Source organism: Amaranthus tricolor, chromosome 3 (genome assembly GCF_026212465.1).
Source record: "Amaranthus tricolor cultivar Red isolate AtriRed21 chromosome 3, ASM2621246v1, whole genome shotgun sequence".
NCBI classification, from domain to species: domain Eukaryota; kingdom Viridiplantae; phylum Streptophyta; class Magnoliopsida; order Caryophyllales; family Amaranthaceae; genus Amaranthus; species Amaranthus tricolor.
Genome location: NC_080049.1, coordinates 26,436,729 through 26,450,607, shown reverse-complemented (window position 1 = coordinate 26,450,607; position 13,879 = coordinate 26,436,729). Strand labels below are relative to the sequence as shown.

General features: G+C 37.0%; 3 protein-coding genes and 1 non-coding gene across 4 annotated transcripts; 2 read left to right on the top strand and 2 right to left on the bottom strand.

Annotated features, from left to right (window-relative positions):
• The first annotated feature begins 1,108 nt into the window (after positions 1–1,108).
• On the top strand, positions 1,109–2,580 carry LOC130807894 (protein ACCELERATED CELL DEATH 6-like). The gene is made up of 2 exons (XM_057673276.1): positions 1,109–1,249; positions 1,922–2,580. Exons 1-2 carry the CDS (start codon positions 1,186–1,188, stop codon positions 2,365–2,367), a joined length of 510 nt encoding a protein of 169 aa, XP_057529259.1. The 5' UTR covers positions 1,109–1,185; the 3' UTR covers positions 2,368–2,580.
• A 6,323-nt stretch (positions 2,581–8,903) lies between these two features.
• On the bottom strand, positions 8,904–11,048 carry LOC130807893 (UPF0496 protein 1-like). Its single transcript, XM_057673275.1, has one exon. It carries the CDS (start codon positions 10,559–10,561, stop codon positions 9,362–9,364), a length of 1,200 nt encoding a protein of 399 aa, XP_057529258.1. The 5' UTR covers positions 10,562–11,048; the 3' UTR covers positions 8,904–9,361.
• Positions 11,049–11,204: 156 nt separating this feature from the next.
• Positions 11,205–11,276, top strand: TRNAD-GUC (transfer RNA aspartic acid (anticodon GUC)). Its single transcript has one exon. It is a non-coding gene; the product is annotated as a tRNA-Asp (tRNA).
• Positions 11,277–11,610: 334 nt separating this feature from the next.
• LOC130807786 (geranylgeranyl pyrophosphate synthase, chloroplastic-like) lies at positions 11,611–13,687 on the bottom strand. The gene has a single exon (XM_057673119.1). The coding sequence runs from the start codon at positions 13,351–13,353 to the stop codon at positions 12,214–12,216; it is 1,140 nt and encodes a 379-aa protein (XP_057529102.1). The 5' UTR covers positions 13,354–13,687; the 3' UTR covers positions 11,611–12,213.
• Positions 13,688–13,879: the final 192 nt, after the last annotated feature.

The following is a 13,879-nucleotide window of genomic DNA, read 5'->3' as shown; positions in this document are numbered from 1 at the left end:
AAGCCTCCCACTTTGATCACTTCATCAAGTGATCCAAAACATAAGTTTCCATACCCCTTTGCATACACACTATCACCCTCCAATGTGTAAGCCAATGAATATGCTACGAAGTGATCGAACTCACCTCTATCATGTTGAGATTTGAGGCTTGACTCAACAAAAAGGAATAAAAGAAGTCAACTTAATTGATTTTAAAAGGAAGTTTCCAATTAATTGTATTTGGTGTGTTTGTTTTATGGCTTTTTGCTTAATTTTTTTGATTGTCTTCTGACTTTTGATTTTTTAGTTGGTTAAACAATCAAAAAAATATTTGGTAAATGGCTTTTAAGCTAGTTGAAAAGCCGGCTTTTAAGCCAAAATAAAAAAGATAACCGTTAACTTTTTTGTTGGTTTTTGGTTTGTAGACCCACTTTTTCTCTACTAAACAGTCAACAGCCAGTACCTACATTCACCAAACATCTCCATAAACAACAAGCTTTTTCAGCTAGCTTAAAAACCAACATTTCCAGCTGACCAAACAAACCAATCAAAAAAGCCAGCAGCCATCAGCCAATTGCCAAATGCCCCCGAATATAATATATTATGTGGATTCAACTATCAGTAAGCTAATGGTTCACACCTTAAGCATAGGAGATTTTGAGCATGTTTAACCTATTCAATCGCACAGAGCCTTGAGAAATTAGGGGTCTCAATATTATATTGCTTAGTATATGTTAGGTGTTTAAAGATACAAAATTGTTAGAAAAGTATTATAATTTTTAAAATTGCACATGACCTTCATGGAATTTGTTAATTTTTGCTCCACCGCTGACCCCAAGATATATTATATCATATGAGGGGGGACGTGCTATAGTGTATAACATATCTTAGGGTCTCAAGTCTCTACCATCAACGTAAACTTTTAATTGAGTTGGTTTTTTTAACGGTCTTAAGCTTAAGTCTTGACAATATTGATTTTATATTTAAGGTTAGCATTTTTAATGTAACTTCCAGTGCATTTCTCTCCCTTGACAATATTGATCTTATATTTAAGATTAGCATTTTCCATGTAACTTCCAGTGCATTTCTTTCTTTTTTAACACTGCTATTGCTATTGCTATAAATAAAGGATTATATCTTATGAGTAAAACAACACTGAGAATTCGTAGTAGTACTACAACTAATTAAGGGAAATATACCAATCAAATGGCGTATTCAAACAATGGAGCAAACTCAATTGTATATGAGGCAATTAACAATCGAGATGAAGGTAATAAATAACTTGCTCCTATCCTATGTCATACAATAATATTATTTAAATATTCGTTTGGTTGTTTGGTTCTTAATTCGTAATAATAAGAATGATTTATAGTTTAAATTTTTATGAAATATATGTAAAATATCATTTTCATGGTTATTAAAAGTTGATCATTAGAAAATAAGATAATTAAAGATTAAGCGTGACTATTAAATTTGTCTAGAGTTTTTTGTACAAACACAAAACTTTCGACGACTATTCATATCATTTAAGATCAATTACTGTTAGAGTATATAACATATCATGTGGCCTCAACCACAAGCTTAAGCTTTAGTTGAGTTAATTCCTTGACATGGTATCAGAGCCAACGTGACAAAAGGTCACGAGTTCGAATCTCATAACACACCCCTCATTTAAAGTAGAATATTCAACGCAAAGTATGAGAAAGGCATGTGTCGCATCCACACATCTAACTCAAAGGTCACTCTTGTAAAGGGACGTATTAGAGTATATAACATATCATGGGGCCTCAACCATAAGCTTAGGCTTTTAGTTGAGTTAGTTTCTTGACAACAACCAATTGGGTAGCGACAGTTTTTAAATAATCAAACACAAAAAACTAATTACTTCTCATTTACATTTTTAGTGGATACATATGTTAACCAACTGCTTGTCAATTTACAGGAGGACTACAAAGCATACTAGAAAAACAGCCTGATTTACTCAAGTCTACCGATGAAAATGGATTAACTCCTCTATCTTATGCTGCCTCTAAGGGTTATGTTGAAATGGTTGTCTTCCTTCTCAAAAGATTTCCCGAATCAAAAAAACACCTAAATAAAGATTATTCATATCCAATTCACAAGGCATGTCTAGGAGGTCATATTAACGTCTTAACGGAGTTCTATAATAATTCCGGCAAATCGATATTTACTTGTGATGGACAAGGGCGAACAGTTCTACATTTAGCAGCTAAAGAACGCGGTAATAAGTTGAAGGAAGTAGTCATCTACTTGTTGAGTCTTCCGGAGAACAAACAACTTAGGCTCATACGAGATGAAAACTATAAAACTCCCTTGGATTTGGCTATAAACAGTGCAAATCATGTAGTGGAACAACTTTTTAATTAATAGTGCTATCTAAGTTTTATTATAGAGCATGTTTTGGGTGTATTAATCTTTGTTGCTGGTGTTTTTGTTTTCGTCTCTTGTATGTTTTATTTAGTGCTTCCACTATTATTAATTAAAAAAAATTAAAAAATAAGATTGTTGTTTTTAGCCTGTTTGAAAGTAAGAATTGAAGAAGTGATGCTCAAATGCATCAAAGCGTTAATTATTTGTTTTGATGGTTTAAATTTGGATTTTGAGATTTTAATTTGAAGGAAATTACGCGAGTTGGAATTTTGATTAAATGGAGATTGAAGAAAGTTGTATTTTGATCAAGTATAAAAACTAGATATGAATAGAACGACGTGTAAAGAAGAAATATATTCGATTATTTGATGGGACGCAAATTAAAATTCCATGCTCATGAGAATATAAAGGTAGGATTTACTAGAGATTAAGTATGTATTTTAATTGTGAACTAAAATAGGTAGGACACAAACTCTGGGAAGGCTCCTTGCCCCTTGGAGAAATGTTACTTCACAAATAGTGAAGATTTGAAGATACTGGTATTTCTGTTTTATGAAAAATTACAATTGTTGTGTTGTATTATGGAGTAACTCCTTCTTTATATATACATAAGTACTATTCTATTTTAGGAAACTAAAAACATCAGTTATTACTCATGGAGATAACTGTCTAATATAAGGTAACTGTCAATATATTCTATAACTGAGTGATAAACGTCTTCGTTCCAATACTCCCCTCAAGTTAGGTCGAGGAATCACCGATGCCTAACTTGCATAAAGTGCTATTGAAGACCTCTGATGAAACGACTTTTGTGAGAATGTAAGCTAGTTGATCTTTCGATCTAACAAAAGGAAGACGAATGACCCTGTTTTTTAGTTTCTCCTTGATAAAGTGTCTATCAATCTCTACATGTTTCATTCGATCATGTTGGACTGGATTCTCAGAAATGCTTATCGCTGCTTTGTTATCACAATATAAAGAACTTACCTGTGTCTGGTGAAAGCCTAGTTCCCCTAGAAGTTTTCTGATCCACAGAATCTCTGTAACTCCTTTTGCTATTCCTCTGAATTCGGCTTCTGCACTGGACAAAGGAACTACCTTTTGTTTCTTGCTTTTCCAAGTGACTAGATTACCCCCTACAAGGGTGAAGTATCCTGAGGTAGACTTCTTGTCGTCCCGATCACCAGCCCAATCTGCATCTGTATACCCAATAAGATCAAGGACATCATTCTTTGAGTAGAAAACGCCTTTATTACTGGTTCTCTTTAAGTATCTCAGGATCCTTAGGACTGCTGCCATGTGTTCCGCTTGAGGTCGATGCATGAACTTACTTACAATCCCTACTACATAGGCGATATCAGGTCTCGTGTGAGATAAGTAGATCAGTTTCCCAACCATTCTTCTATAACGATCTTGATCTGCCTCTTCTGCCCCTTCAACAATTTGTAGACCGTGATTAGCTACCATGGGAGTCTCTGCTGGTTTGCAGTCTAACATGCCTGCTTCTGCTAAGAGATCTAAAATGTACTTTCTCTGATTGATGAATATCCCCTTCCTTGATCTTAGGACTGCTATTCCAAGGAAGAATTTCAGTTGTCCCAAATCTTTCATTTCAATCTCTTGGAATAGCTTGCTCCTGAGTCGATCAATTTCCTTAGAGTCATTTCCAGTAATCACCATATCATCTACGTAGATCACGAGACATGTAATTTGGTTTCCACTCCTCCTGAGAAATAAGGTATGGTCTGAGTTGCTCTGTTTGTAGCCAAATCTCTTCATTGCTGTAGTGAACCTCCCAAACCACGCCCTAGGGGATTGTTTCAAGACATATAGAGCCCTTTTAAGTCTACACCCCTCTCCTTGACTAAACTTATCTGAGTACCCGGGTGGTGGCTTCATGTATACCTCTTCTTCAATCTCTCCATGTAGAAAGACATTTTTTACATCAAATTGAAATAGAGGCCAATCTTTATTTGCTGCTATTGAGAAGAGATTTCGAATGGTATCAATTTTAGCCACAAGAGAGAATGTTTCTGCTATGGACAGGATCATAACATCAATAGCCCTTCTGTGTAGTGCCATACCCAAGGAACACACATTTGACTGCCCAGGGTTCAAATTTTGTCCGAACCCGAGATGGAAGGTGGACGTACACAACACACCCAAATATGCGAGGAGGAAGGGAGTGAGAAGAGGGAACAGGAGTAAAGGTATTGAGGGTGGCAAGTGGAGTCTGGAAGTTGAGGATTTTAGTGGGGAGTCGGTTTGTGAGATAGGTGGCAGTAGCAATAGCCTCAGGCCAAAAATGGGCAGGTACATGAGTGTCAAACATGAGAGCTCGGGATATCTCAAGAAGGGTACGGTTTTTACGTTCAGCAACCCCATTTTGTTGCGGAGTGTCAGGGTAGGTGGTTTGATGAACAAGGCCATGATCAAGAAAAAATTGTTTCATTGCATTAGAGATATATTCACCACCATTATCTGAGCGAAGGATTTTTGGTTTTGCATGGAATTGAGTGAGAATCATGTTATAGTATTTCACAAAGACATCAAAAACCTCAAATTTGTGTTTCAAAAAATAAACCCAACACATTCGAGAACAATCATCAATAAATAACACATAATATGAAAAACCATGAAAGTCAATATGTGGGGCTGGGCCCCATACATCAGAATGCACGACATCAAATGGTTTTGGAGCACGAGTATTACTAGAATAATAAGAATGTTTATGACTCTTAGCTAGTACACAAGTTTCACAATCTAGGGATGTAGTACAACTACTAAGAGAAGGAAAAAGACGTTTTAGATAACCTAAGGATGGATGTCTTAAACGACAAAGCCAAGTCCTCAATTTGTGAGCAGGAGATCCATGAGCAAGCATTGCACCACTATTTTGAATCACCTCATCGACATAGTACAATCCACCTCGTTCAGTACCATGCCTAATGATCTTCCCCGTCTGAGCATCCTGCACAATACAATGGTCAGAGGTTAAAAGCACAGTACAGTTTAACTCCTTGGTTAACTGACTAACCGACAATAATTTATGAGACAAACTGGGAATGAACAAGCAATTTTTGAGATGAAGGGAAGGAGAGATATGGACTGGTCCAGCTTGGTCAATTGGTACAGATTCCCCATTGGCAGTTTGGATGTGGAGTCGGTTAGAATGATGGGTGAATAAAAGATCACGAGGTCAAAGGTCATTGTATCCGTTACCCCGCAGTCAAATATCCATTGAGAGTGACGTTTGTGGCTAAGAAGACTTGTGGAGATTTGGTGATGTGGGCTTGAACAGGTATTGGGCTTTATATTTGGGTTTAGGGTTCCTTGATAATAAAAATTTGGGCTTGGGCTTAAGGGTTTTGGGGGTGGGTTGAGGGTTGCTTGATTATAAATAGGGGAAGTATTTGTGTTTGTGTCTCCCTCCCAGACGGCTAGACTTTCTCTCTCTTCCTCTTTCTGATTTTCGTCATTGTAGTCCATCCCTTATGTGGCTACTGTTTCTTTAGCTACTGTTTGTCCTTCCCCTTTGCACCAGTCACCTCCTTTACCTGATTTGCTACATGATGTATCGGGTTGGTCGGCAGTAATTAGGTGGGCCTTGCCGCCGGTCCGGCTTGCCGGTACCTTGGTGGCGGCCCGCCGTTTCTGTAGATCGTCCCACCACTCAGGGTATCCCACAATCTTGAAGCATCCTTCCTTTGTATGCCTTGAACCACCACAATGAGTACATTAGAGCTTTCTCCGATCATCTTCTTCTCGGCTTTTCTGGAAGGCTTTGTTTCTTGTGGCCAAGCCCGATCCAATCTCTAAGGGATTTGTTCCCAGTGATGAGACGCCGTGCATAATCCTCCGGCGTGCTATTTCCCGTCTAATTGCATCATATGTCGTCTCCATCGTTGGTAAGGGTTCACTGTTGAGAATTTCTCTCCTTTCTTTGTCAAGACTATCATGAATCCCAGTAAGGAATTGGTAAAGTCGTTGTCTCTGTATGTATCTATTGAACTCTGTTATGTTGAGCATGTCATGGGGTTTGGCATTCTCCGGTCAATCTCTTTCCACAGCATGTTAAGTTTACCATAGTAAGCTTCTATAGTGTCATTATCTTGTTTCATCGTCGCTGCCTTGGAACTGAGATCAAAGATCTGAATTTCATCCCTTCCACATCCCAAAAGGCTTTCGATTCCTAGCCATAGACTTTGTGCTGTTGTATGATCCAGGAACTGATTGACAATTTCTCCATCTATATTCTCAATAATCCATGATAGGATTCTGATGGGGGTGGAGGGACGGCAGTGAAGTGGCTGAGCCGCCCTCGACCTCGATGGCTACGTGCATTAATTTGCACCATTTGTTTTATTGAGTTTTTGAAACATTTGAAACATTTGTTCCAACTGTTCCATGGACATTGGGGTATTGTGTGTTTATTCTTCTGGAAAATCGGCCATTTGCAGGTAAGATATGGTAGATGATGAGACATTCCCGAATCTAAACCCTAAGGCTCTGATACCATGAAGATTTGAAGATACTGGTATTTCTGTTCTATGAAAAATTACAGTTGTTGTGTTATTATGGAGTAACTCCTTTATATATACATAAGCACTATTCTATTTTAGAAAACTAAAAACATCAGTTATTACTCACGGAGATAACTGTCTAATATAAGGTAACTGTCAATATATTCTATTACTGAGTGATAAACGTCTTCGTTCCAATGATAGAGCCACCAATTTTGTGTTTCAGATGCTGTAGCTTATTTCATTTGGATTTGCAAGGAAAGATAGAGGACGAGAGTTTATATCGACAGCGACATGATCAATTACGAGTTATGACAGTGGAAACTTCGGCTACCTGAGGAATTTAGATCATGAAATAGATGTATAATAACTGACGAGGAAAATATGTCACGAGCAGGAAGGCTTTGCGAAAATCTTAGGTACGGAGCAGGAACTTGCAGTATTTTCGCATCCTGCAGTTTGCACATTCATAAACATAAGAAAAATTTAACGATGTGGCCGGATGATCAGTTGTAATATGTGGGTTTTTACGAGTGTCTTGTAAGGTGTTTGGAATATGAACAAAGCTATAGAATTTGAAACATAATACCGGTGTCTGGCTGAAACTGTTAAATGGACTATACGGAAATGAACTAATCGACAGTGCCGCATCGAACTGAAACTGATTTAAGTATAACTTTTCCATCGACGCACTTGGGGAAATGAGACTACACAAACCGAGAGTGGTTTTCTGTTTTGGATGCTACAGCTAATGCACACTGTGAAAACGATGTTATATTAGAGTTCGAACAATGTGTTTCAAACTCCAATATTGCCAAGATCGAATGTATGAGGTTTTGTGACAAACAAATTAAACTATCAATGATATCGATGTTTGTAGGAGAAAGAAATGCAATAAAACGACAAAAAAATTTAACGAGGTTCACCCAACTTAGGCTACGTCCTCCGGTGTGTAGTATCTCTTATATTATCAAAGGAGTTCAAAGAACTCTCAAATATGGAGAATTACAATAGAGAAGAGATATAGGCTAGTGTTTGACTTGGGGTGTATTTTGTGAATCATTCTTTATGTGTGAATGAGAGCTCTCTATTTATAAGAGAGATCTCACTAAGTAATATTAAGTATATTAAAACTATAAATAAATGATAATGAAACATCCCCAAGTACTTGAAGAGTCAAAAACAGCATCCTAGGAGCATCAAGAATTAAACTTTTACACTTCTTCATTAAGTCCCATAACTCCAATGAATAACTCGTACTTCATTACCTCATTAATCCATACTTTTAATCACCATCATAAATCACAATCATCAAGACTCAACTTAATACATCTCCATTAACATACTCATTGGATTTCAAACCCAAGAGTAACACATGAATGCACACACCAAATGTGCACTCAAGTCACACCATTTATAACACACTGAAACCCACCATACAACAAGCCCTTCTACATCATCTCCAAGCATTACATTACACAGCTTCGGACAGCAAATTATGTGCACTTTGGTTTATGTGAAGCTGCACAATCTTTGCTACCAAGGCCAATCTGATATAACCTCTTTATTGTTACAAACAAGAGTAAGATTGCGTATATCAGACCCCAAAACCCCGCCCTAGGCGGCAGCCACTTAATGGCGTTGGGGCAATGAAATGGTTCTTTCATCTTTGGGCAGCCAATTATGTGCAGTTTTCAAGCACTTAATAAGTTGTATTTTCATCTTGCAAATAATTGATGAGAGGGTTTCAATGGAGTCCGGACGCTCACATCACTCTACTGCCCCAACTTTACTCCATCAGCAATTACCTATAGTATTATATGCTCTCCGATTCCACCCTACCAAATCCTAGGAAAGAATAACACACTAATCGACCAAGAACTTGGGGACAGAGCCACTTCAAGAAACTTATTGGCAAAATCCATTGCATACGAAGTGAATATCAAGATAACCCGATAGTTCCTCTATCCTATATATATAACAAATCGGAAAGTAAAAAGAAATAATAAATTTACTAGATAAATCAATTCTATGATTGTTTTATTCAGAAAATTTTAAACCCAACTCCAAAATAATGAAACATTTTTAGAGCCAGAGAGTTTACACTTTACAGTGATACAAAAAAGCATCACATCTACACATAATTGTATTCTTGAACCACTCCAATTGAACATATTGTTATAAGCAATTGAGTAAGCATGAGTATAATTCAAACATAATTATACAACTATGCATCAACAAGAATGGATAGCATTGTACCAAAACATATGCATACCAGAGACAAGCTGCCTCACTATCCTCTTGCTAGGTTTGTACCAGCAGGCAGCATAAACGCGCTCACTTCCCAAAATACTCTCACTGTCAACCAAATTTCTATATTTAGAAAAATATGACATTTTTCCTGGATTCCTGCTTAATCTGTGTAAAGCGTTGAGCTTTTGAACAACCCATGAAGCAAATCAAGTTACTTAAATAGGTGCACTAGGATACTTTATAATTCTATGCAAGATCACAGTCCTAGCCTGTCTAATTCCCCTGCTATATTTATCAGAATGAGCTGTTATTTGATCAATTCCTTCCATAAACACATTCAGTTTGTTCTTAATATCATCCATCACTAATGTCAAAGTGTCGGCATCCCTTATCGCAAACTCAGCGTTCGACAATAATGAATCAATCACAATCTCCAACCTCTCGACCAAAACCCGAATGCTATCCAAGTCCTTAATAGTTATATATGTTCCAAGCTGCATTTCAATGATCCAATCCTTTTCCTCTTTCAACTCCCTCTCGTACTTTTTCCATAACGAATTGAACCATTTCCCCACCCCTCCGATTGGGGCAGAAACAGCGGCTGCCAACGCCGATGCCACAGGCGGCGCAGCAATTGCTGCAGCAACAACAGAACAAATCACAACAGCTACAAAAGCAGCACCAAAAATGATGTTACAAACCTTCCTATAAACCTTAACTGACTTCATTTTCTTATCGAGTTTTCGTTTTCTAAGCTGTAATCTCCTCAACATTTGGACTTGTTGGGTATAAACAGAATGAAATATTGTGAAAAATTCCTGCCCAAAAGGATCCCCAGCCTCCTTAAAACTCCTCAATTCCCTCAATGTATTGCAGAACTTATCATTAGCATCATTACAATCATGATTTTCCCTCATTTCATCCTCGAATCGTCGTATAGCAACTTGCATAATTAAATGGCGATCACGAGCCCTTTTGAGGCATTGATCAAGGGCAGTGAAAAAGTCTAATGTTTGAACACTATATTCAAAGTAATCCTCAACAAGTGAAAGCAATTCCTTGTTCTTCCAAATATCCTTTTTGCAATCAAGAATAACTTTAACAACCTCATGATTCATATCCATAAGACTACCAGTAACTTGTCTTAGGGAGTCAAAGGAGAGAGAACTAACCTGTTGACCAAACCCACTATTTTCAGAACCAGTAAAAGTGTTGATAACTGCAGTAGCATGTTGTTGTAGCTTAGAATCAAAGATTTTCACATCTGGGTCATTTTGACAAGCTGCTAAATAGAAGTTCAAATCATTGCTTGTTACTGAATTCGATCCACTGCTGCCATTGCTGCTGCTACTATTATTGTTGGATATTGATGGGGTTGTCGGAATTTTGGATCTTTTGCTAAATTTGGCACCCATTAATCATAAAACCCTAAAAAATGAATTGGGTGCCAAAGATTTCAGCTTTCTTTCTTACCCAATTGAATTGGGTAATTATTTACACTTGGGATTGCTTTCTGATGCAAAAATAGATCTGAAATTGTGATTTTTAAGTGAAATTTAGCGTATAGAAACTTGATTTGAGAAAGTGAAAAGTGGGAAATGATCCAGAAAAGAAAGCAACAGATGAACAGCCCAGTAATAAAATAAAGGACTAAAGAAATGGATTGGTAGCAAATGTGTTAAAAATGAAAGGTAATGAAGGATGAGATTTTTTGAACATGATATGGGTGTTGAATGTTGAATGTTGAATGTTGAATGAGATTGTTGATTGGAACTTGTAAGGTCAATCAATGTTTGATTAAAGAATTGGTCTAATATTCTAAGAGGATGATAAATCATAGAGTTTTGGATTGTTGTATAAATAGAGCATCAAATTATTATCACTACCATAAAATGGTAAGAAAAGTCATTAAAAAATTGGAGTTTAGGAATTGCAATAGTAAATTAGTAGAAGTATAAAATCCAGTAGTTGTTGACTGACGGCTGCACGTTCATTCAAGAAATATCAAACATTTTATCGTGAATTTTATAAAATCTGAATAGCACTATTAACAAAGAAGTCGTTGTAGTATAGTGGTAAGTATTCCCGCCTGTCACGCGGGTGACCCGGGTTCGATCCCCGGCAACGGCGCTTTTTGTTTTTATGAACTCGTTTGTATGGGAAATTGATGATTGAAAAATAATGATAATTGTGAAGAGCTTATGCCTTATGGGATAGAGTATTCATGAAACGCTTTTGTTGAATAGCATAACTTCAAAAGCAACAAAACTTATCAGATATATCAATGATGATATACAAACAATACTTTTTCTTACCATGAAGGTATCAGCTGGATGATGAGATGAAATCAATGGCAAATTTGATAAATATTTTAGACACACACGGAATTTATATTGGACCATTATAACATTCATATAATTACAAATGTTTATATACATGATACATTCTATATTTATAATTTTGTGAAACGCTTGCTCCTTACCTATACATACTAACACTCTAATTTTTTGAGCTCAGTGTCTCGATACTTACTTCCTATCTTTTTGTAAGCACACTTCCATACAAGCATTTCAAGTTGTATTTATAAACTTGTTTAGTAGATGCATGTGTTATCATCCTTTTCTAGTTTTCGTCATCCTTTTCTAGTTTTCTTCATCTATAGTTCTCTAGATTACTCTTACTTTATCTTCCAACTCCACATGGGGCTGGCAGTGCTCAGCCTCTACGGCCTAGTTTGTCAACCCCTAAAGATTTTTCGATTATATAGTGATAGCATTCTTCATATACCTTGTCCCCTCAACTTTGACTTTCTAATTTGGCTTATGGATGAGACCCAAGTCTACAAAATAATTTCTATAATTAAACAAACAATGATAATATCCACTATGTATTAAAATCAGTAAGAAAGTTAATGCTTGTACATTGGAGATTTCATAGCAATTGTATCCTAAATTGAGCATCTAATTGTTCCTCTTTTCTAAACAAAATTAGTCAAATTTACTACAACTATAACAATAAACAACTTCTTCCATAAGTTCCAAAAAGACTCAAATTTAAATATGTTCAATCAGTTCTGTCTATTAGCAATATAATCAGCAAGAGCAATCAATGGTTTTGCCTTCTCTAGATCAAACCCAACAAGCTGTTCTTTGGCCTCTTTAACCAATCTTTCAGCATACTCCTTTGATTTTTCAACCCCCATCAATTTAGGGAATGTTACCTTATCTGCTACCAAATCTTTCCCTGCAGTTTTCCCCAATTCCTCTGTTGATTTAATCACATCTAATATATCATCTACAACCTGAAACAACAACCCAATTCTAGTTGCAAATTTCCTTAGCTTCTCCACCTCTAAATCACTTCCACCACCAATAATAGCTCCAATTACAACTGAACCTTCAAGAAGCTTGGCAGTTTTATGCATATGGATAAACAAGAGCTGATCGAGGCCGACATCGACAGCCCCTTCAGAATCGATGTCGACCACCTGACCCGCCACAAGCCCTTCTGCCCCGATAACCCGAGCCAGTTCGCCTACAGCGCACACTATCTGTCCCGGGGAGACCTGGCTCAGTGGGGTGGCTGTTGTCAGGTGCTCAAAAGCAAATGACAGGAGGGAATCCCCTGCAAGGACAGCAACACCCTCACCAAACACTATGTGATTGGTGGGTTTTCCCCTGCGGAGATCGTCATTGTCCATACAAGGAAGATCATCGTGTATTAATGACATGGTATGAATCATTTCCACAGCACAAGCGGCAGCCATTGCTGCCGATTGATCCCCTCCTACGAGCTCGCAGGCTGCGATACAAAGAATTGGTCTGACCCTCTTTCCTCCTGCAAGCAAAGAATATCTCATTGCTTCATGGATTTGTTCTGGGTGTTTTAGGGTTACAGCCATATCCAAAGCTTTATTCACAGATCTGGCTTTTTCAGCCATGTATGACTTGAAATCAAAGGGGGAAATTGTTGGCATTTCGTGGGATTTTGTGTTATCAGATGGATTATGAGCAGTTTCTTGTTTTGTGAGGATTGAGGAGATTGTGGACATAATTTTGGGAGTTTTTGATGAGGAAAAGGAAATTGGGTTGTATAAGGAAGGGATAATAATACTAAGATTTGCTTCCTTTATAATCATTCTCTGATAAGGATGATCTAGATCTGGAATTAGTATTATATACTGAAAATGCCCAGATTCATAGTACATCTAGTGCAAGATATTTTGTGCAGAGAACAGATTCATGACATAACTAGTCTAGTGCAAGATATTTTGTGCAGAGAAGAAAGGCAGTGACAAAATTTTGAAGGTAGAATTTTTGTTCTTTCTGCTATTAGTACACAAAAAACCCGACCTTTTTTTCTTTATTCTTCAGGGATTGTTTTGACAAAAGAGAAGAGGATTCGCGAGACTTGGCATGAATGAGATTTGGATGATAACTTCAAAACAAATGTCCCTAATATTGCTCGTATATTCATTCGATTCCGAGATTGCACCATAAAATTTAATCATACCAAAATTTGTAAGTTTTATATTGTAAATTTGAAGAGACAAAAGGCGTAATATTTTGGACATGCCACTGCATATAATACCTAGATAAAATTCTGGTATAAATTATTTATCTCTTCTATATTAAAATTTATATTTTACTTCACCAAAGTCGCCTATACACGGTATACCGCACCAAATTAGACATTTTCTCTTTTTTTGGTTTATGTGCAAACTTCTAGAAGAG